Source organism: Eptatretus burgeri, chromosome 2 (genome assembly GCF_056783735.1).
Source record: "Eptatretus burgeri isolate ZD-2024b chromosome 2, Ebu_testis_v1, whole genome shotgun sequence".
Taxonomy (NCBI): domain Eukaryota; kingdom Metazoa; phylum Chordata; class Myxini; order Myxiniformes; family Myxinidae; genus Eptatretus; species Eptatretus burgeri.
Window position 1 is genome coordinate 78,212,969 of NC_140962.1, and position 23,056 is coordinate 78,236,024.

General features: G+C 38.4%; 1 protein-coding gene across 1 annotated transcript in view; it reads right to left on the reverse strand.

Annotated features, from left to right (window-relative positions):
* The window catches only part of TTN (titin), a 405,491-nt gene that overhangs the window by 381,976 nt on the left and 459 nt on the right, over positions 1–23,056 (reverse strand). The window contains exons 2-14 of the mRNA XM_085850585.1: positions 19,292–19,489; positions 18,908–19,195; positions 18,403–18,488; positions 16,758–16,969; positions 14,678–15,263; positions 10,975–11,190; positions 10,749–10,862; positions 7,664–7,903; positions 5,167–5,214; positions 4,534–4,792; positions 4,038–4,107; positions 3,377–3,571; positions 2,417–2,559 (exon numbers count right to left, since the gene is read on the reverse strand). Coding sequence (XP_085706711.1) covers positions 2,417–2,559; positions 3,377–3,571; positions 4,038–4,107; positions 4,534–4,792; positions 5,167–5,214; positions 7,664–7,903; positions 10,749–10,862; positions 10,975–11,190; positions 14,678–15,263; positions 16,758–16,969; positions 18,403–18,488; positions 18,908–19,195; positions 19,292–19,489 — 2,655 coding nt within the window. The remainder of the gene's footprint in view (positions 1–2,416; positions 2,560–3,376; positions 3,572–4,037; positions 4,108–4,533; positions 4,793–5,166; positions 5,215–7,663; positions 7,904–10,748; positions 10,863–10,974; positions 11,191–14,677; positions 15,264–16,757; positions 16,970–18,402; positions 18,489–18,907; positions 19,196–19,291; positions 19,490–23,056) is intronic.

The following is a 23,056-nucleotide window of genomic DNA, read 5'->3' on the forward strand; positions in this document are numbered from 1 at the left end:
CCAATTTACATTATCCAAGATCTAGGTTGGTGGTAGATTGAGATGACAGAGGATAAAAATGCAACTCATGGCATTGGTGGAAAAGGGTAGATGCAACATGCGTGGGAATGAATAAACAGAGAAAGAAAGAAGGAAGACATCTGCAGTACAAAAAAAGAAAAGAAAAAGATGTTTGGTAAGGTTAATGGGTGTAGAAAGGGTTCGCTGATATTGAAGTTCCATAACATTTCAACAACATGATGCAGATAAAGAGAAAACGAGAGTGGAGCAAGAACACATCCTGGACAACATCAATAGAGAGATGATGTGTCTTAAGAATAGCCAGTGATGTTTACAAAAGAGGTACGATCATAAATGTAACACTTAAACAACTCGAGAGCGGGTCCAGAGAGGTGAAAACAAGACTGAAGACAGTAAAGTACTATATTATGGTCAGCTAAAGTAGTGTACTAAATTATGGTCAGCTGTGTGATTATGGTCAAAACCGGGACTTATGGATCTAGTCTCAATTTTCGTGTTCATATGCATGCGTGCGTGTTTGTGTGCGCATCCGCAACCATATCTTGGATACGTATGGACTGATTTTATTCCTACTTGGCACAAAGATAACCAATGATGGTACAAATATGCACATCATTTTGTTTCGTGATGCGATCAAAGATGGCCGACTGGAGGGCATTTTAGTTGTAAAAAAAAAAAACCGCGTCGAACATGTCCTCAACCATTTCTTGGACATGCATTTACTGATGTTGTTCAAATTTAGCACACAAATAATGAATGATAGCTTACTTATGCACATCATTTGTTTCGAGATCAGGTCCAAAATGGCTGACTGGTGGCCATTTTGTTCCTTAAACGTGTCCCCAACCATTTCTCAGACATGCATGGTCCAATTTTTTTCAAACTTGGCACAATCACAGAACATGACGGCATACACGTGCACTTCATTTAATTTTGCAATCTGATCAAAGATGGCCGACTGGTAGACTGGCGGCCATTTTAGTTGAACATAAATATGGGATAGCTCTTTAACTCTGTACAACAAAATTACTAAAACAATGGGGACTATGACATTTTATGTCTTTTTTTCTTGTTTTATTCAAGTTACAGATGATTGATTAGACAGGTTGTTGACTGTATAACCGATAATTACAGTGATTCAAAGAGAAGGAAGTGAGGAAGAAAGTACAAGACCAGAGAAAGTTTTCTAATTGTACTCCAAATTCATAATATATGATCTGGAAAAACAACAGATTTTGCTGACAAGTAAGAGCGATTGAGTCAGTGGAAAAGATTAAACATATTTAGAAGTTTACCCAGTGACAAAGAACATATTCTGAATTTTAGACTTTGGAGGAGTTGTTCATCTATCTATCAATATATCTCACTACTTAAGTCCACTGCAAGACAAAATGAAGGCCTCATTCAACTCCTGTTGAGGTGCATTTTTCATCGTTGTCCCATTTACCAAGTACAAGTTGGCAAGAAAGTCAGTGGAGGAATTTCGATTTGCTTTGCACAATTGTTTAAGAAAATTTTTGCTTTAGCATTTGTGATTTAGTTTAATTGACCATGGCTGTTGAGAAAGTTATGTGGTTATCAAGTGATTGATATTTGTTTCATTATATTTCTAATTTGTGACGTGATATATTTTGAGAGAAATGAGATGGAAAGAGAACTCAACAAAATATGTTTGAAATGTCTCCATGTTTTACACTTCACACAAAATGAAGTGCAATGGAAGTGCTTAAACCATACATAAGTATCTTTTTCAATGTCTATTAATTTATTGTGTTCCATGTTCCACCACCACAAAGACAGCCTTCAGAAAATTTAAGAGTTATTCAACTCTGTTCACTATCTCTATTGAAGCTTGATGTCTTCATTTCAAAACCACAAAGCTCTCAATTTTTAAACTTTTGAATATACATATAAATGTTCTCTTTTATACTGTCATATCAAACAATATTTGATTTTACAAACAGGTGATTACCCCTTCCACACTTTCAAATGCATCTATAATCAATTCCTATTTTTTTTTAATCAGACAATATGTTATATGTTCAAATACCATCTTTTCAAATTTTCATATTTTTCACGTTTTTTTCATTTTCATTTTTCACATTTTTTCAAATTTCATTTTCAAATTGAAAATTAATTTTTCTAATTACCTCCTTGCTACATTTAAATAACCAATTTCACATTATCAATGTGAATAAACCTTGAATAACGTTTCACTCTGCATTCTGTATCTTTTGGTGGAATTTAACATCATAAAAAAAAATTAAGTACAGTACAGCATTGCACTACAAAATCACAAGAAAAAGGATTCCCGAGAATGTTGAGATTAAGACTCAAAGTATGCAGAGGCAGTGGTTTCAACATTTTTGTAACAAGATGAATGCATTTACACTACCTTCCTCCATTAATTGTGCAGAAACTGATGCTTCGCCAGCTTTGTTCCGTGCCACACAAGAATACTCGCCAGCATCATCAGCAAATGTCATCGAAATTTCAAGGGTGCAGGTCCCAGTTTCCTTGTTGTAATGCACCTTGTATCTATAAATAAACAAAAAAAAGCAATGTGAGTTTTACATCAACACAAATCTGGAAAAAAAATTCTGCTATTTTTCTTGTGTTTTGAAGATCCAGATATTCATTGGTGTGAAATAGCTTTGAGATCTTTTTTTGTATGCAGTGCCAAGGCTCGTGGAAGAGCTAGAACACAGAATGGATCAGGATGTAACATAACAAAAAGAACAGTAGAAAGAAAGAGGGGGTTGGTGGACTCACCAACAGCAGGGTTGAGGTACAGAATAGAGGGATACTTTGAGAAATAATCGATGTGGGGAACAATTAGGGCTATAGGGGGACAAAGGGTGAACACGATGGATGTAGCCACATCTGTTGATCTTACTCTATAACATTTGAGCACCTATAAACACCTGAATGGAAATTTATTCAATTATATAATCTCTCTGTCGAGTGCAGCCTGTGGCTGCTGGTTGCATCATTGGTTGGGACGTGACTTTGTCGCTGATGCAGTGTCTCCCTTACCAGTATAATGGTGCTCATTTTGCCGACCTCAGAAGGATGACAGGCTGAGTGAACCTCCTGGTGTATTTTTAATTCAGTGGCCAACGGGGCTTGAACTCAGGACCCTCGGATCCCAAGCCGCCACCGTAACCACTAAGCCAACACCAGGCTTAATTATATAATACAAAATATATTGTGTGTTGAGCTGTTTATTCAACTTCCAAAATTACAAGAGCAAATCAAACTTTCATTTTATATACCATTCAATTTTGCTTTTCCAAATTCAATGTGCTTTCATTAAATATAGCTGTGTTATTAAATTAATACAAACTACTTTTACCTGTATCCTGTAGTAAGAGGTACTCCAGCTTTTTTCCAGTATATGTGAGGTTTTGGAGTTCCACGCACAAGACATTCAAAAATGACTCTGCCTCCCTCAACTAACAGGTGAGACTCTGGCTTTTCCAGGAAGACAGGTGCTTGCTCTCCTCCCATCTCGGTATCTGTTAAGCTGCTCTCAGACTCTGTACCTTCTCTGTAAAAAAAAAAGAAAAAAAAGTCGAATTTAGTCATTAATTTCAGTTCTATTTACAATTTGTGAAATAAAATCATTGCAAAAGTTTAGTGCAAGCTTCTATAAAGTAATTATTGAATCACAAACAAATTTGATCGACTTTGCACTTTTGCTTCTCTTCAAGCACAAATAATTAAATAAATAAATACTTTCAGTTGCATATAAAGGTGCGATTTACTGTTTGGAGTGATGTAATAGCTGAAATGTTGAACGATGGCCGATTGGTTTTCGCCATTTATCATTGGACTGGTCAATATACAGTGATGCACATACTTGTAGCTATTAATTTCTCTCTGTAGTGAAGCTACTCCTCATATTAAAGGGATTATTCTCTTTTCAGCAAAATATGACAATTTTTATTTGGATGATCCATGGATTTGAAAACAAGTCCCTTTGGTATTGGTTTTTGTGACAAGTTGACACTCACAATTTCACTTCTGCCACAACTCTGTGTCTCACAGCCTTCTCTGCTTCACGCATCTCAAGATCTTCTGAAACTGTAAGAAAAGGATTAAGGATGTTTTGAAACACTCACATGCTTTAAAAATGTGTCCTTTGTCAAGACCAGAAAAAGTCATTTCTCCACCAATGAGCCCAAAGTGTGAACAAACGCAATAAAAAAAGATATTGTAGAATATATAGGTAACAATCTCTTGAATTAGAAATTTCACCATACCTACACAGCAATGTTGCATCAGGCATGGTGAAAAGTTGAAAGAAAATAATGAAGAAACAAGCAAAGTATATTCAACAAGTTGTTGAATGTGCAAATGTAGGAGGTGAATGAATAGATCTCTGATCAAATGGAGTGATTGGTGAAAACAAGAAATAATGAATGTCCAATAATACTTACTTAATGCAATGACAGATCTTTGTAAAATTCATAGTGGGTCATTTAAAACCAAGAGTAAAGCAGGACAAACCTTGAACAATAAGATGGCAGGATGTGGAGACAGAACCAGCTGCGTTTGTGGCTGTGCAGGTAAAACGTCCACTGTCTTCAAAAAATGCTTCTCGGATTGTTAAACTTGCCACCCCATCCTCGATAGCCGTGCGGAAATCAGCAGAGCTGTCTATACGATATTCCTCACGATACCATGTGATAGTTGGTGATGGCACACCGGAGAAATGGCATTCCAGGCAGACAGATTGTCCTTCAATGACCTTTACATCCCGCAAAGCCTGCAAAAAGTGTTTTAAATATTTGTGTAGAGCTTGATTTACAAATCATGTTAAATTAACCACTTTGGATTAGTCAAAATTAAAATGTTCCTGTCATAGGTATATATTCAATTGTATTCGAAAAAAAGGTGCATATTCAAATAAAAACTAATTTTCACATTTAACTGCAAACAAAACTTGATTAAATAAGTGGTTATATATTTGAGAGCTACAGTTTTACAAAAATTCCATGCATCCAAAAATAAAACAAAGGGAGGTACAGATAATGAATAATCGAAATGTTTCAAATGATGAAAATTACTTGGAATTAGGAATTGCAATTGAGGAATAAGTTAGGTCCTTGCAGAACAAAGACTCAGGTGTGCAGCACTTACAGATGTGATGCTTGGAGGAGTGACTGCTGTCTCTTTCGGTACAGTACCCTGGAGAAAAAAAAATGTTTGTATAATTTCATTGAATCCTCATGTACTCGAACCTAGAGAATTGGCATTTTTACTGTTGCACACCTAAGCAATTAAGTTGCAGAGGCCTTTAAGAGTAGTGACTCTTTCCCCTGTCCCCTTCATATCCCCTATCACCCTGTCATTACAATTTTAAGGAAGATTGAAAGAAATGCACCATTAAGCAGATAATACAAATTCATCAATTGTTTTTACATTAATGTCTGTGGTGGCAGCCATTTCTTATGCTTTTGGGGGTCCGTGATTGGTTAAGAAATGTCACATAGTCTTCACAGCCAACATTCAACCCACAAGGTAAGGCATGGATTCTTCCATACAAGTTACTAGCAAATTAACCAAGTTGCAATGGCAGTCTCACGGTGCATTTTCTTTCTTATCTGGGTGTAAAGCGAAAAAAAAATGATCCGAGATAGTAATTATCATTTTTTGAAAATTTTGGACGAGTTTCCCTTTAAAAGATGAGATATCAGATGGTAACATGCTTTTCTCCAGACTCTCTGGTACAGAATTTGTTCACCTCTGAAAATCAAATCCTACAGTGTTCTGCCTGGATGAAATGAACATTCCTGATTGTAAATAAACGATTTTAACAATGTGTGATATGAGGACAACCAACCAGACTTGCATATACGAATATAAGTCTCCACTAATATGTCCTTTGGCATCACACAGTGAATTAATTCATGAAGTCAATGAATCAATGATATTATGTGTGACAGCCTGATCCAGATTTTGCCATTGATGGAGTCGATTCTGTTGCAGCTCTTGCATATTACTTGGAGGAAGTCAGATTTTCCACAGCTCTTGATCCATGTTCGAAGATATTTAATGACATGTTGCATGTCAGGACTCTGTGTTGCACAGGTAAGAATATGCAGCCCATACGATATATTCCAGACAGAGATGCTGTTGGTTATATGGCATGTGGCACCACATTCCTGCAGTTTGTATCTTACTACAAAATGCCTTGCTGGTAAACTGCAGTCAGTAAGCGGGATTATTGTATCCCAGCAAGGCATTTTGTAACACACTTGTTTAACACAAGCAGCTTTGTGGCTTTTATTCTCTTTAGCCATTACCTCTCCACCACCAAAGGCTATGCTTTCACCCCTATCTGTCTGTCTGTGAGCAGGATATCTCAAAAAGTTATGGATGGATACGGATGAATTTGGTGGAGAGGTTGGGTGTCTGACAAGGACTAATTGATTAGATTTTTGGAAAGGATCCGGATCCAGATCCTGATACTATAATTATTGAAGTGATTCTTCAACATTGAGAGATCAGGCCAAAAACGATATATAGCACGATAACTCAAAAAGTTATGAACGGATTCTGACAAAACTTGGTGGACAGCTTAAGTGTGTGACAAGGACAAAGTAGTTCGATTTTTGTGAAGATCCGAATCCGGATCCGATAATTTTTTGAAGTGATTCTTCACCATTGAGAGATGGTGCCAAAAACTATATATAGCATGATATCTCAAAAAGTAGTGGACGAATTATGAAAATACTTGGTGGATCAGTTGGGCAGATGACAAAAACAAGCCAATTCGATTTGGGGGTGTGACAAGGACGAATTGTCTAGACTCTAGACGCAGAATGGTCCGGATGCTTATCAGTGGGATATAAAAATATAAACTATTCAGCTCGGCGGAGGCATGCGCACTACAAAGGGCTGTTATAGTTTCCCATGTCTTCTTCAATATGCCCTCTTTGTTATTTGTTTTTCTCTGAATATAGTTTGTTTGTATTTAAATGTTGAAGTCCATAATCCAAATATGCTGGACAACTTGAATGCATTAACAATCACTCGTATTCTATGTTTATGTTTTGTTGTATTTATGGTTCGTCTGTTTGCTGTTGTGATCTGACCACATAATTGATGATGCTGGGACGCCAGCTTTAGATCTTTACGATATTGATTTGTCTGTTGTCTCGTCTACCAATGCCTTTGTATGTAATGTAAATATACAATGATGCCTAAAAATGGGTTCTACATACAATACATGAACAAACTCCACCATCACTCTCATGAGATAAAGTGTCCTTTTCTCACACTTATTGAATTATTCTCTAACTCCACTGAGACTTCTTTTCCCTCTGGGTTTTTAAGTGACCATCAATATTTAAATGTCAAAATCGATGTTTATCCATGCTTCAAGTACTGTACAGTATTACACAATTTATTTCTCCCAAGTCGATCTGTATTCCATCTAATCTTATGCAAGCAAATAACAGATTTTTCTTCTTCCCCTAAATTTCAATGGTATACAAACATATCTGGTGTACAGCAAATCTGGAATACAAAATAAACGACAGACATTGGTAGCATACACAAAAAAAGTGCAGCTTCTACATGGCAAGATGATTAAAAGTATTTGCATCATGAAACAAAAACATGAAAACCTTACCTCAACTTGTAAACTGATGGTAGCAGTAGGAGCAGGTAACATTGCTGTAGAAATGACTTTCTCTTCATGAGCCAAAGTGTAAAATGGAGCGGGACTTGGAGCCAAAGGAGTTGTTACACGAGGCTCAGATGGTGGTCGTGGTGATGGAGCCTTAACTGATCGAATCACTTTGATGGGTGCTGTAGTCAGTGCAAACTCCTTCTGCAAAGAAGCCATGGCTGATCCAGACAGCGTGGTGACCTAAAAAAAATACATGAATTCATAAAATTGATCCTGTGACATTGAAACCAAAAACAATATGGTCAAATTACACCTTGTCAAAAAATGGCCCATAGAAAGCAAGGATAACTCTTAAGGAAAATTTTCGCATAACAACGATTGTGATTCACACAAACAGTATACGATCTTCCAACTGAACACCCTCAACTCCCCGTCCACCCCCACCAAACCATTTTGCACAAGTAATAAATAGATGTCTATTATTAGCTTCAAAGAGCAGCTAAACTAAAATTTCTTCAATTGAGAATTGATAGATTTGATAGGTCAATTTTTTTATATGAATTCTATGAAATTCTCACTACGATAAATACTCAGGTTCCATTATAAGCCGGAGAATAACGATGTTTCGAACCCTGGCAGAGTCATACGAAACACTTTAAAAATGTTACGTGCTGCTTCCCAAGTCAATTGTGCTGCTCAGTATTTAAGGACAGACCACGGGCAAACAACAATAAGTTGGCAACCATTGTGCAGGTTTAATAGGCTGAATGGCTTCCTGTATTGAAGTTGCTCGTAAGGGAACTCGGAATAATAACAATAATAACATTGACTTAAGGCTCATCGAGGAGCTTTCACATACATCATTTGAAGGCACAAATACATTGGAGTACTTTCATTTAAAAAAAACTATAGTCGTAGTCAATGGACAAACACATATGGAATGTTGGATTTGAACCTGGGCACCCTGTATCATGCATGAGCTATAGCACAGAAGAGAACACAAGTAAGCCAAACATTTTTTTGTAAATGTAGAAAAATTATGCCAAAGTTGATTTAACTTTGATACAATCACGAGCTGATGGTTGTGTGGAAGAAAAAAATTTCAGTTGTATGTATCCTCAAAAACAATCATCTCATTTCCCATTTGCATGTAGAAAGAGCAGCAGAATTTTTTTATTGCTCGTCTTGTTATCCTTTTTCCCATGCGCATGTTTGTTGTTATTTGTAATTTGATGTGTGCTGTTAATAAATGGTTTCAGACTCAGAAAGAGAAGAACTGAATTTCATCCACAGTTGCCAAGCCATGGTTGTTTCAGATATAGATAGAATCATCACCCCTTGAAGGAATCACAAGCTTGTCAAACACTTAGACGCTTTCCTTCAATGATGACAAATGTCTGTCTCTGTCTCTGTCTCTGTCTCTGTCTTTGTCTCTGTCTCTCACATCTGGCAAACCCTCCCATATACCTTCTTAACAATCCTCTCGAAAAAGCTCAGTCTCTCAAACGTTTGGGCCTCACTATCAGCCATGATCTTTCTTGGACAAACCACATATCTAAGTTGCCCTCCAAAGCCAGTCCCTGAATGGGCATCCTCTGTCAAACTAGGTACTTCGTTGGAACACCTGAAGTCTTTTTCACCTACAAGGCCTTCACCCACAGCTTCATGGAGTACTGCTCTCCCCTCTGAGGTGGCGCCCCTGCCTCACACCTTGCTCAGCTTGATGCTGCAGAAACTAAGGCCTTCAAGATCATTGGAATCTCTCGCAATGAAGCTGAATCTATGGGACTGTCACTTCACCATCGCCGACAGGTTGGTGGTCTCTGTTTTCTTCCACCTCCTTTCTGGCCTTGCATCCTCAGCCCTCTCAAATTATGCAGGATGCACACGGTGCATGAGCAACTCACTCCTACTGAAACTGCCAAAATTCAGAACCACTGCACACCTCCACTCATTTGTTCCTCCTTTATCCACATTCTCTTCAATCTCATTCTTCCCTCCAGGAATTCAAGACAGCTATTCACCACCATCTCAAAATATCTCCAATCCAAAACCATAATCTTTTCTATACCAGTTAAACCACCTCCCACCCCTTCCTAAAATTTTGCTTCTGTATCAATCTTGTCCACCCTTTGCATTCTCCTCTATCCCTCATCGTTACCCACATCCCTTGCTTGTCCACCTCGTCATTACCCGCATCCCTTGTTTATCTGTATCCGTTTACTTTCTCCCTCAGCCCTGTTGTTAGTATTTCCCCCTTCTCCTCCTGCTCGGTCTTTTGTTATTTGTGTCCTGATCCTTTCAGTATTCTCGGTCTTCCATGAGCCTTAACTATGTGTACAAAACCAAAAAAGTGGTGGTCTATGCATTTCCACTTGACCAAAATGGTCCACACATTCAAATCGATCAAATCTTCAACAAATTCTGATTTCGTTCTGATTTTCTGATTCCACAAATTCCACAAACTCTGCTACAGAGTATCGGTGCTGACAAAGCAGTAATTTGGCACGGGTTAGACTAGCTGGTTAGCCATTGCCTTCTCAGCAGTAGTTTCAGCAGGAATTTGGCCATGATACCAGTGATAGCTCACCTACTCTTCACGAAGGACATCATGGGATCTTTAAAATCCACCACTTAAGGCTGGAATAGGGGATGCCCAGTCTAACGGCCATCCAAGGGTATGCTAACTTAACGCATTGTTGAATCACCCTGCCTGTAAAAGACCATGATGACAGTTTATAGCTCGGTCAGGATTTAAATCCAGGCTCGACAGCTCAGGGGCGAGTGGGTATACATCCAGATCACCCTGCCAGCCCCTTCCACAAATAGGATAAGGACATCCAAACCCCTGCCCATAAGCAGAACTAGAAAATAGCAGATACCCAAAATGGAATAATGATCACTTGCTCCTTTTTGAACTCGAGCATTGCCCTTCTGTGGAAGTCACCATATAAATGGTGTTTGATAAGAAAGTCATGCAACAGACATGAATATAGGAAAAATACACCCTCTGAAATTGCTTGATCTTCACTCAACTTAAGGGTTCATACTCTTACGAATGAAGCAAGCAAGTAAAATTACTCGCCTCTTCAGTCAATTCGAGCTTGGGAACAGCAATCTTCGGCACCACAAAATGAGTAGCACCTTTAACTTCAGCCCTTTTCTCAATCCCCACCATTGTTTCCACCATTTTATATTCCTGTGAAAAGTTGAGGAAATTTTTTTTTTCATAAACATTTCCAATAACAATGATCTTACGAAGTAGTTGGTACATTCCAAACAAAACAAACCTCTATGACCTGTACAGCTACCTTAGTTTGTGGTTGTGCAATCATGCTGACAGTTTTAGGTGGGGTCACAACCATTTCGACACGTCCAGTCTCAGTCGTTGCTGCTGATGCAGCAGTAAACACATGCTCAGCTCCGGAAAGCATTTGAGGAGTGGCAGAGACCTCATCTGCACCCATTACTTGTCCCAGAGCCGCCACAACTGTTGCCACAGCCTCGGCTCTCTTGTGTGTCACACCCTAAGTAATAGAAAACATGCTTTGAATGTTGCTTCAAAAATCACCACGAGGTGGCAGCATAGGAAACAGATACCAAAAAGTGTTAGTGGGCTCGAGACAAAAGCAAAGATGTACTGAGCAACCAATGATATTCACGTTAACTTTGTTTAAAAGTTATTGAACCAAGCACTTTAAACCAACAGCATTGACCGTTTGCAGAAAGCAGGCATGCATTCAGAAGATGAAGAGCAACCTGAATGAATGTACACTTTATGATCCTGAAATTGTCAAATGATTGATATGCATTCCCTTTGTCATTTGTGATTGTGCAACATGTATATCGACTGAGTTCATGGTCTGCGAGGGATTGTGTTGATGTGAAGCTAAATAATTGCATAAATTACTTTCATATTACTTGCTTATCTTCTGTTTCACTTTCCTGATGATTGCTTCTCATTTGCGATCATTCTCATTCAATTTAAACTTTTATCTCTAATTGATTCCCTCACAGTATAAATTCAGAGCTTGAACGATAGCCTCAACGTATGTGCACTTGCCTCTGAGCTGTCTGGACCAGGTTTGAATCTGGATCTAACTGTAAACTCTCAGCCGGATGTTGTACAAGCAGCGTGATACATGAATGTTTGTTCCATCCATCAGAAGGATGGTAAACTGGGTGTCTTGTCTGCAACCATTAGTTAGTGGACGCTAAAGATCCATCAATGCCAATACCCATGCTAAATTACAAATTACTACACCTTCAGTCAAGTGTCAGGCCTGGTCAGTTGGCGTATGAAATATGTGGGCGAATAACGTTCCCTGGCCGACCCCATAATGTGGGAATAATTGGAGGTGTTAAAAGCAGTAGTAATAGTAGTAGTTGTAGTAGTAGTAGTAATAATAAGAGTAATAGTTTCATACATTTATACGATATACAAAAAATTTCAACCAGAGAAATATTCAAACAAATGGCTTCATTTATTTTTTATGTAATAAAAAAAAAACTTAATTTCATATGAAAAGTCTTTTGCAATACTGTACTTGTTACTTTTGTCAAAAGAGCAAACAGTATTTTTTTCCCCCCATTTTTTCACTTTTAAAATATATTAGATGTTCTCATTGTTGTTCTTCATGTCTGCCATTCTTTAACTTGGCCATTAATTTGAATATATATATATATATATATATATATATATATATATATATATATATATATATATATATATATATATGCACATGGATTATGTTTCCCCACTCTGGGCTTGTGCTGAAGATTTCCATCTTGCTCCTCTTGAGGTGGTCAAAAACAAGATCAACAACACCATTGTTATCTCAAGGCAGGAGGCAGATTCCCCATGTCACTCCACCACCGGCTGCAAGTTGGTGGGCTCTCTATTTATACAAGCTTACATCTGGCCTTGCTCCTTCTGCCCTCCCCAAGTCAGCCCTCGATGCACCTGTTGCTCAACAAAGCCTCGCCAGTCACCCTTCACAAAGTCCAGGCTGGTTGCCCTCCCACGTCCCCCTTATTCACCGGATTCCTCCCCTTATTCTGCATATTGTGGAATTGTCTCCCTGTGTCCATTACCTGGTCCTCCTTACTTCAATCTTTCAAATAAATTGCCCATCATTACTCCTGTGCTCCATCATGTACATCCACAATACCTTTGACACACCCTGATTCTTCCCCTTTCCAGCCCATTGTTACTTCTTGTGTTTATCTTCCTTTCATCCTTGTGTATGTACACCACCACCCTCCCTTTTAATATTCTCTGAACCTGATTGCCCATTGTTATTTAGCTCCTGCATGACTGGAGACAAAACTCTGTGAAACTATTTTTGGAATCACTACTTCTAATTATAATGATTTCAAAATAACTTCATTTTTACTTCCTCTTGAAAGAAAGAAATAAATGATAATTAATTTCATCAGGATATGAAACTTGTTAACATTAATTATTCAATTTATCATTATCATTTGCTTTATGGATGCACCATTCGACTTAATATACGACTCAATGAATAGTTAACAATCAACCATTTGCTGGTTTATCTGTCATAAAGTTTACCATTTATAATAGTTGTTATACTCAACAATACTTTACAAAATTCTTACCCATAAAGAGCAAAGAAATATTTTGATTGAAAATGAGGTGTAAAATCGAGTAAAACATAATTGAGAAAAGAAAGGAGGATGTAAAAGGGAATTGAAGGTGGTAGTTGTCGAGGACGAAGGAGAAACATAACAAAAGCCGACCGTGGGGAGGTGGTGGGGAGGTAGAATGGAAGAAGGAAATCGTTAGGATTCTGCCATTAGGGTTTCATCAGGAATAGCTTAATGGGGGAGAGAGTCATAAATTCTATCATTTTGCTAACTTAATTTGCAGATAACCCCCAAATGAATGGTTAACAAATTATTATTTCTACCGACTTGCACTTTGTGCTACCACAGGACTGGGAGACAACACAGTGCTTAGGGCCTGGAAGGCAGGACTCTGTTCACGAGTTGTAGCCCAGATGGCTGTGTGTGTGGATGCCCCAAAGGCCGGTGTGGCCTCTGAGGAAGGAATGGGAGCACTGATCACCGTTGTTCCATCTGGTTGCTGCAATATCATGATCACAAGCAGAGCACACGCAGGAAAGATACAAGCACATGCCATGCTTTTGAGGCCCAGGAACTGCATGCTTAGCTTTGGGCCAACAATAGCTTATGGAAGAATAGGCCTTCAAGATTTGTGGAATTCCCATGATTTTCATTAGCACAAAATTACTGGGAATACGTTAAATTGAGTAGTACACATACAACGTATTAATTCACTCTGCCAAATTTAGATATAACATACCAAACAGGATACTGTATCATTTGGTATCAGAAAGGTCCAAATTGCAAGCTCGAGTATCTTTTTGGAATTTACAAAGTAAATAACACAATTGATATTATTTATTATTGAAGAAATGATCATTTATATCAAATCATGAGCAATAAACTAAAGCCTAATCATTTACTGTGATCAAAATTTCAGCAGGCGAAAAATATGTATTTTGAAAATGTCTCCATTGTTTTGTCCTTAAGATTTTAAATGATTTATTTTGAAAGGGGAAAAACTAAAAAGAAAAAAAAATTGTCCATAAATATTTAAGCTCCTCCATAAAAATATAAAAATTAAAATGGCTGATCTGCATCATGCAACTTCAGTAGTAAATCATTAGCTTAAAAGTAAATCATTGAAAGTTACAAGCAATATTTCATGGCACATAACACATGACCAGTACATGATGAAACATTTACCTTTTATGTCATCCAATAACTATTAAAGGATCCTGTAATTCAATCTGATCTCTGCCAGCTAATGGTGATCTTTACTCCAGGTTAAAAAAACCAAAATGTTTTGCATACAGTTTTCTGCCGTTTAATTGTTGCTTACAGGACTTGTGGAGTTAAACCGGCATGCCAAAAGCTGCTGCAGTCAGTTAGTGCTTGCAGAAACAATGAGAAAAAACGACCTACCTCTTTATGGCTGACAGCACCAGCAATGGCCTGCTTCTGTGCTCTTGTCTGAACGTGCATATCGGTCACTTTTGTTTGCTGTGTCACCATCTGGACCATTGTTCTTGTTTCTGTCATGCGCTGTCTCTCAGCTGCAGCATGTGCTTCCTCCTCAAGCATCTCTCTGGATCGAACTTCTGCAGCATGCTTAACTGAAGCAACTATTTCTGCCTCTTGCTTCTCAATAGCATGCATCTCCACTTTGCGTGCCTCAGCCGCATGTTTTGCTGCTGCTCGCTTCTCAGCTTCTGCTGCTAGAGACTCTGCCGCATGCAATTCAGCTTCTCGTTTTTGTTTGGCAAGAGCCTCCAAAGCACGCTGCTCGGCAGCGCGCGCTTCAGCAATACGAAGCTCTTCAGCATGCATCTCAGCAGCCTGCAGCTCAGCAGCACGCATCTCTGCAACGCGAATTGCAGCGTAGTCTTCCTGTTTCCAGGGAGGCTTTTTCTCTGTTATCTTTGTCAGTTGGACTTGCGTCTTGCGCGTCAAGATGGGGGACTTGACTGAACGGATTGGTAAAATCCCTCTTCCTGCGGGTGATACTGACCTGATTGGACATAGAGAACAATAGATCGCACATGTAGAGACATTGTAATTGTCATGAAAGTGTTTCGTAAAAATAAATAAAAAAACAAACATTCAAACGTTTCAGGAAAAACATCTCTATCTAACATTCTAACATAAGCTGAGACAATTTAGAAACAAAAAAAGGAATATTAACACCAGTGAAAGAATCACCTCATGTTTGATACAATACATGTTTTTTTTTCATCTGCATGGCGGATACATTAGACTGTCATCACATTAGAATAATCATCAAAAATACCATATTTTATTATTTCAAATTATAGTGGGTTCATACAACTAAATGCAGTCCATGTAAAAAGAAGCATCAAAAAACTGCCAACACCATATTGTCGGCTTACGTTGTATTATTAACAGAAAATAACCAACCATATTTGATGTGAAGCACACCAGTGTGTGTTATTAACCTGACAATATTCCTGAGTCAGGTAAAATGTCAATCATCCGATCCACTCAGGGAGCTTGAACATTGATAGGTGCTGCAGACTATGATAATGGTATCTAATTCAATGACCAATATTTCCAGCCTGATAGGACTGCCACAGTGTTTATAATCGGATAAATAAGAGGGAAGGAAGGTGGCCGGATCCTACAGTCAAATCCATACAGGGTATTTTACCAGGATATAAATGCAAAAGCCCAATGATAAAATGAACATTACAATTGGGATATTTAACATTGCAGATGGGACGAGCAGCTCAACATCCCTACAAAAGGACAATATGCTCCATGAAGCGATGCAATTTTAGTTAAATGTTATTCCAGAATCAAACCTATAAAATCAGAAAAAAGAAAGGTGAGCATGCTACCAATTAAATTGTCTTGCCGGTAACATGGAGAACTAATCTTGCTCATAAAGGTTCTTGTCGGTCTGCACTGACAGACAGGTATAAAAATGGATTAAATCAACAGAACGTCAACAATGGATGGAATTCCCTTTTGCTCCGACGAAGGGTTAACACCCAAAACGTCGACTTGTCTTTGCTTTCCACTGCAGTTACCATACCTCGATCAATGTTCTGTTGATTTCATCCATTTCATTATCTCGCCACTTATTATGAAACAATAGCAATATTAACAAACGACAGGAATTTTACCTCTGCTTTGCTGAATAAATTCAATACAAGTATTCAAGTGCTCAAACCACTAAGGTTTATCGGTCCTCCATCTTGATGGATTTCCTTTGTGGGCGGCCAACCAAATTAGATTCGATTAGTAAAAACCCCAATGCCCTTTTCACGTTAATTTTTTCCGATACAATGTTAAACGCAATTAACTGCTTTCATGTACAGCCTTTGGGGAAAAAAACAAGTGCAATGGCAAATCACCAAAGGTCAGTTAGGCAGATTAGTTTTGTGCATACATTAGGCCCACTAACAAGGTTTTGCACTTTGCATGCAGTGAAACTTTTTGTTGCTAGCAAGGTGAACAACTACAGCTAGCATCAGAAACCAACCTCACGGGAGATGGTGTCGGACCCCTGACATGTCGGATCGGTGACAATGAGTGTGGTCGTTGCTGAACTGTGGTAGGTGGTGGGGGCGATACCATGCCCAGCCTGGGTGGGATACGTGGGGGTGTCTTGTGCCGCAGTTCCCTTGTGATTACCCCGGCAGCCATTGCTACCTCTTCAGCCCTTCTTTGCGTCTCATAATATTGTTCCACTTTCTGCAAAGCATCAGGGAAAAGTGAAAAATTATAATTACATGGGAGGATCAATGTTGAGTACTAAACTTACATTTGAATATTTTCATATCTGACTTATTTTGGAAGGGTATTCTTTTTTTATAATGAGCTGTAAAAAACAGTGGATTACAGTGTATACAACATTTATACAGCAAGACCTGCAATATAATTAGGTTATCCATTTGAGCAGGCAAGTTTGCTACTGAAAGACATGACTGCCACTGTGGAAGTTAAATCAATTAAATAAACAAACAAGCAAACAAGCATTCCTAATATTTAGATTTTTGCATTGAAACCTATTGATGGAGAAGAGGTGGTTGAATAAAATTAACATTGATTTTGTAATATAATTTTGCAATATCTTATGCATTCTACAACCTCTCATAAGTGATGTTCCAATAGATAATGTCAATCAAAGTTTAAAAAGATGGAATTTGCCTAATTTGTGAAAAGGGGAAAAAATATTAATGATTAAAACAATGCACACAAAATGAATGAACTATTGTAATCGATAAATTATATCACAGTGAGAAGATTTTCCATAGATGTGTTATGGGTCACTGTTAATTAATCTGCCTATCAATTCAGATATATGACAAAGTTTGAATAATTTGACATTCTATGAGTTTGGAAACTTCCTTCTCAACGCAGCAATGAGCATGTTCAAAGTGAATGTGAGCCAACTCGTGCTTAATTGGCCTGTCCAACTATAAGAATGATTACAAAGGTGGGGGTGGTGGGGAGCCCAGAGAAGCCAGCTGAAGGAATCAAGCGTATTGCCGGGTGTGCTCGTTGTGGAAATAATTGCTGACAAGCACATCTTAAACAATGATCGGCTAATTTGCGAATGACTTTGGGACTGTATGCAGTACATTAGCTGATGGATTGGCTGCATGCTCTATGAGACTGGGTTTTTGGGGATGTAAATTAAGCCACCACAACTGTTGGAAAGTTCAAGTAAAGCCAGTGTTAATACATACATGGCTCTGTGACAAGAAATTCAAACATTTGACAAACGTTTATTAAAATTTACAATGACATTCGATCAGATGTTAGGTGTTTTCAACACAATTTTTATTCTATATATATATATATATATATATATATATATATATATATATATATATATATATATATATATATATATATATATATATATATATATATATATATATATACATACACACATGTATATTTTAAACAAGGGATATTTAAAAAATAACAATAATAATAATAACGAATGAGAAACTACACACAAGTTTGTATTAATTTTCTAACATGCATATGTAATTAGTCGGATGTAAAAAAATTTCATTCATTTCATTATATATGGCTCATGATACCTTATTTGGCATGTCTTGTACAATTGCGAGTGCATGGTTGGTGTAACTTTTTGACTATCCAGTATACAATACCTTCTCAATACGAGTCTGCTTTGTTTGCAAGGACGATGAGATAGTTTTAGTCTTCTTCATGGGAATAAGTTCTCCATGTTCATCACCTGCAAAATGGAGTAGGTAAGGAAAAAATTGATTATTTCCATGGTTTTTGCATTGGTATGGCAAGACGGATAAAACCAAATTAAGAAATGAAATTTTATCGCAAGCTTTATGGAAGTAATCTTCAATTTGTAACCTTTCTAGCTACAGCATAAATCAACTGTAACCTCAATCCAGCAAGGCGATTGGGTTTCAAATAAAGATAAATTCCTTTTTGACAGAATTGATTCACTGCTTGAAGCCACCCACAGAATCATGAAAATGCTTAATAATACACGAGGGGAATACAGTACATACAGCTTAACATATTTTCCCCACAGTATATTATGGTGGAGAGTAGAAAAACTGTATAAGCATTCCTCCCGTATAATTCATGAATATACCATAACAAGTATATGGACCAAGTCAATGTCATTCATACCTTGAACAATCAATTGAGCAGTTGATGTAGCTCTACCAACAGAATTGGTGGCTGTGACTGAAAAGGTCCCAGAATCTTCAGGGTGTGCCTTTGCTATTATCAAACTATAAAGGTTGTCATCATGACAGATCTGGAAGTCCGCCGAGCTTTGGATCTCAGCTCCCTCCCGGTAGAATTTCACAATAGGTGTAGGGATTCCCATCAGACGGACTTCCAAGCGGACCTCCCGTCCATGTGGTACAGACATACTTTGTAATCTCTGGGTAAAGTTTGGTGGTGATGTTTGTGCTGAAAATTCAGAGTAAGGTGCAGTGAGGTTATTGCCACCTTAATACAGGTATATAATCATGAACATAGATATGAAAAGAGGTCTTCAGCACTAACCAGTGATGAGTAGCTCAGCAGTACTGGTTGCATGTCCAAAAGCATTGTTGGCTCGAACAGAGTATTTCCCACTGTGAGCAGTAGTGAGCTGAGAAATCGCCAGCCTTGAACGGCCTTGACTGAACGAAATCTCAATTCCTGGAGCTGAAGATATTGCCTGGCCATCTTTGAACCAGCTCACTTCTGGAACTGGTGAACCTGTAGGGCACAGCATGCTTCAATAATATGTATTGGTTGCCATTCATATCCAAAGAAGGGCATTCACATGAAACATGTGAATCACTTGGTCAATTGGTGTACAATGCAGAGGCTGCTGCTCCAACACAAAACACACTCTAAAATAGGAATCAGTGTAACTTGGTGTGAAGCACCTTCGAAAAAGAACCACGCCACTTGCTACCTGCAGTCCAAGCAGAAATTTGGAATTTAGCCAGGGTGCCTGCGATAACTCGCCTACTCTTCACGAAAGACACCACGAGATCTTTAATGTCCACCAACTAATGCTGGCAACCGGGATGCCCAGTTTAACATACATCCAAGAAGTAGCACACATATTCATGCCTCGCTCTGCATGTGAAACACCAGGGTGGCAGTTGATAGCCGAGTAGAGATTTGAATCCAGGCTAGACAGTTCAGAGGTGAGCGTGCACACATTAAGCCTATCCTGCCAAACCATCAATAATATAAATGTCAGAGGAAATGCAGCAGTATCGTCTTGCTGATGGCAAGCTGATGTCTGGAATGTTAGTGCTGGCAAGCTGAGTTTTGTTTTTCACGAAGATGAAAAATAAATATTATTTATGTGCAGCAATCATTCAACTCGTATCCCTTGATGGCCGAAGCCTTTTTTGCCATCATGACACGACATGTCAAAAACATGATGCAGTGGAAAATACCTTAAGGTGTACATTACCCTGAGGATAACGTAACATTGTGCAATGCACGTTATTTTTTATTTTTTACCCCGTGGGGTCTTCCACCCCACGGGACCTAAGCGCAGCTCATGTTCTCTTTTTCTCGTGTGAAGTTCATTTGAACGTCTATTTCTTCATTATTCGTGAACAGAATTCGATGAAAATTGACAGGCATATACTAGACACATGTGCGCAGGCACTAACTGAATCCAAAGTGAGATTGCGGCCCTTCGGGCCGAGGAACGGCCCATCTTGGCCCATTTTCTTAAAATTGTTATTTCTTGGTTATTCGTGAACGGAACCGAACCAAACTTGACAGATATATTATAGAGACCATTCCCCAGGCAGTAACTGAGCCCAAAGTGCGATTCCCACCCTTTGGGCTGAGAAACGGCCTTTTGGAACATTTTCTTTAAATTGTTATTTCTTGGTGATTCGTGAAAGAAACCGGACCAAATTTGACAGGTATTCTCTTGAGGTCACTCTGCAGGCATTAACTGAGCCAAAAGTGAGATTATGGCCCTTTTGGCCGATAAACAGCCATCTCGGCCCATTTTTTAAAAAATTGCTATTTCTCGGTTGTTCGTAAACGAAACCAAACCAAACTTGATCAGTATATTCTAGAGACCATTCCCCATGCAGTAACTGAGCTCAAAGTGCGATTCCGTCCCTTTGGGCTGAGAAACGGCCCTTTTGGCCCATTTTCATAAAATTGTTATTTCTCGGTTATTAGTGGACCGAACCGAACCAAACTTGACAGCTTTATTCTTGAGACCATTCCCCAGGCAGTAACTGAGCCAAAAGTGCGATTCCGGCCCTTTCAGCCCATTTTCTTAAAATTATTTCTCGGTTATTAGTGGACGGAACTGAACCAAACTTGACAGATATATTCTAGAGACCATTCCCCTGGCAATAACTGAGGCCGAAGTGCGATTGCAGCCCTTAGGGTCGAGGAACAGCCCATTTTGGCCCAATTTCTTAAAATTATTTCTCGGTTATTAGTGAACAGAACCGAACCAAACTTGACAGGTATATTATAGAGACCATTCCCCAGGCACTAACTGAGCTAAAGTGCGATCCCGGCCCTTTGGGCCGAGAAACGGCCCTTTCGGCCCATTTTCTTAAAATTGTGATTAAAAACAAGCTCAAATGAGCTAAGATCCTCGTCCTCTTAATGATGACGTCATAAAAACGAATATGACGTCATTGTGATGTATCAGGTTTGCGATAAATAATTATCTGTGCTAATGCCTGGCTTGATTCCCACAAACAAAATTCAAACAGCTTGCCTAGTTTCGGAGATAATGGTATAGGCAATTTCCATTAGCGGCGATATTATGACGTCAACTTTTTTTCTCGGAAGAATTTCCAAAATCGGAGATGGTTACCGCCTGCGTGGGCTTTCTGCATATACATGGCAAGTTTCACGAATATCCAATGAAAACTCTGGGTTGTGAAACAAAAAATGTCAAAAAATAGGAATGACATCATAAAAATTGATGTGACGTCATTGTGATGTATCATATGTATGGTAATTCATCTCTGCTAATGCTCTGTTCGATTCCTACAAACAGAATTCAAAAAGCTTGCCTAGTTTCGGAGATAATTTATTAGACGATTTCCATGCGCGGAGATATTTTGACATCATAACTTTTTTTCTTGGAGGAATTTTCAAAATCGGAGATGGTTCCTGTCTGCGCAGGGTATTTTTACATATATATGCCAAGTTTCAGGAAGTTTCGATGAAAACTGTAAGCTGTGAAATAAAAAAGTCCACAAGAAGAAGATGAAGAACAACAACGTGAGTGAGACTTAGAGATCCTCCACGAGGATCTAAAAATATATATTAAATGCGCTGGGTGATGCCCAATGCAAAATTAAGTAGTAAATGATATGAAATTAGTCTCACTCTTGTGAGGTGTTCTGGTTTCTTTTTCTGATGCAATGAAAATCTTACCAAATTTCAAAATTATCTGTCGTCCATGCTATCGCTCACCTGAGAGTTGTACGAATGAACTCCCGCAGGGTTTGTTCGCAATTTGAACTTGTTTTTACACATTTGATAAAACATTTCACAAGGACTAGATTTTTGGTAAATGTTCAGTCATTGAGAAATCAACTATCTCAACAACGAGTACCCAATTTTGAAAATCTTAGACTACTTAAAACAAAGACTACATAAAAGAATATAATCAATAAATATTATTTAGAGTCATCAAATAAAGTAGCTTTGAATTCGTTTCCAAATATTTTTAAATGTATGACTTGAAAAGTCCGTCGAGTTATTAGAAAATAAGTAGCTTTATCAGTAGCACAAGGGAGTATGTGGGTTCACCAAATCAGTGCAGTTTCAAAGTAATTTCGATCAGGAAAGGGTTGAACAGTATTCAATGACAAACCAAAACCAAGCCAAATATGAAGGTTGAACTTTATAAAATTGAAAACCACATGACATTCACATTTTGAAGGTATTGGAGCTCGGTTACACCACACACACAAACACACACACACACACACACACACACACACACACACACACACACACACACACACACACACACACACACACACACCGAGAGGTATGCGCACTCGCCTTTGACCTGCATAGCCTGGATTTGAATCTCAACACAGCTATAAACTGTTTCGCATGCCAGGCAAGATTTGTCACTGTGTGTGCCGCTAATTGGAAGGACGTTACGCCAGAGGACAGGTCTACAAGCACTGGTTGTCCAGTGGACGTTAATGATCTCACTATGTTTTTCACCAGGCTTAGCTTTGACAAATTGCAAGTTCCTGCATGTTCGGTTGATTATCCTGAATCAGAGTGGTTAGCCATTCAGGACTGGTTTTA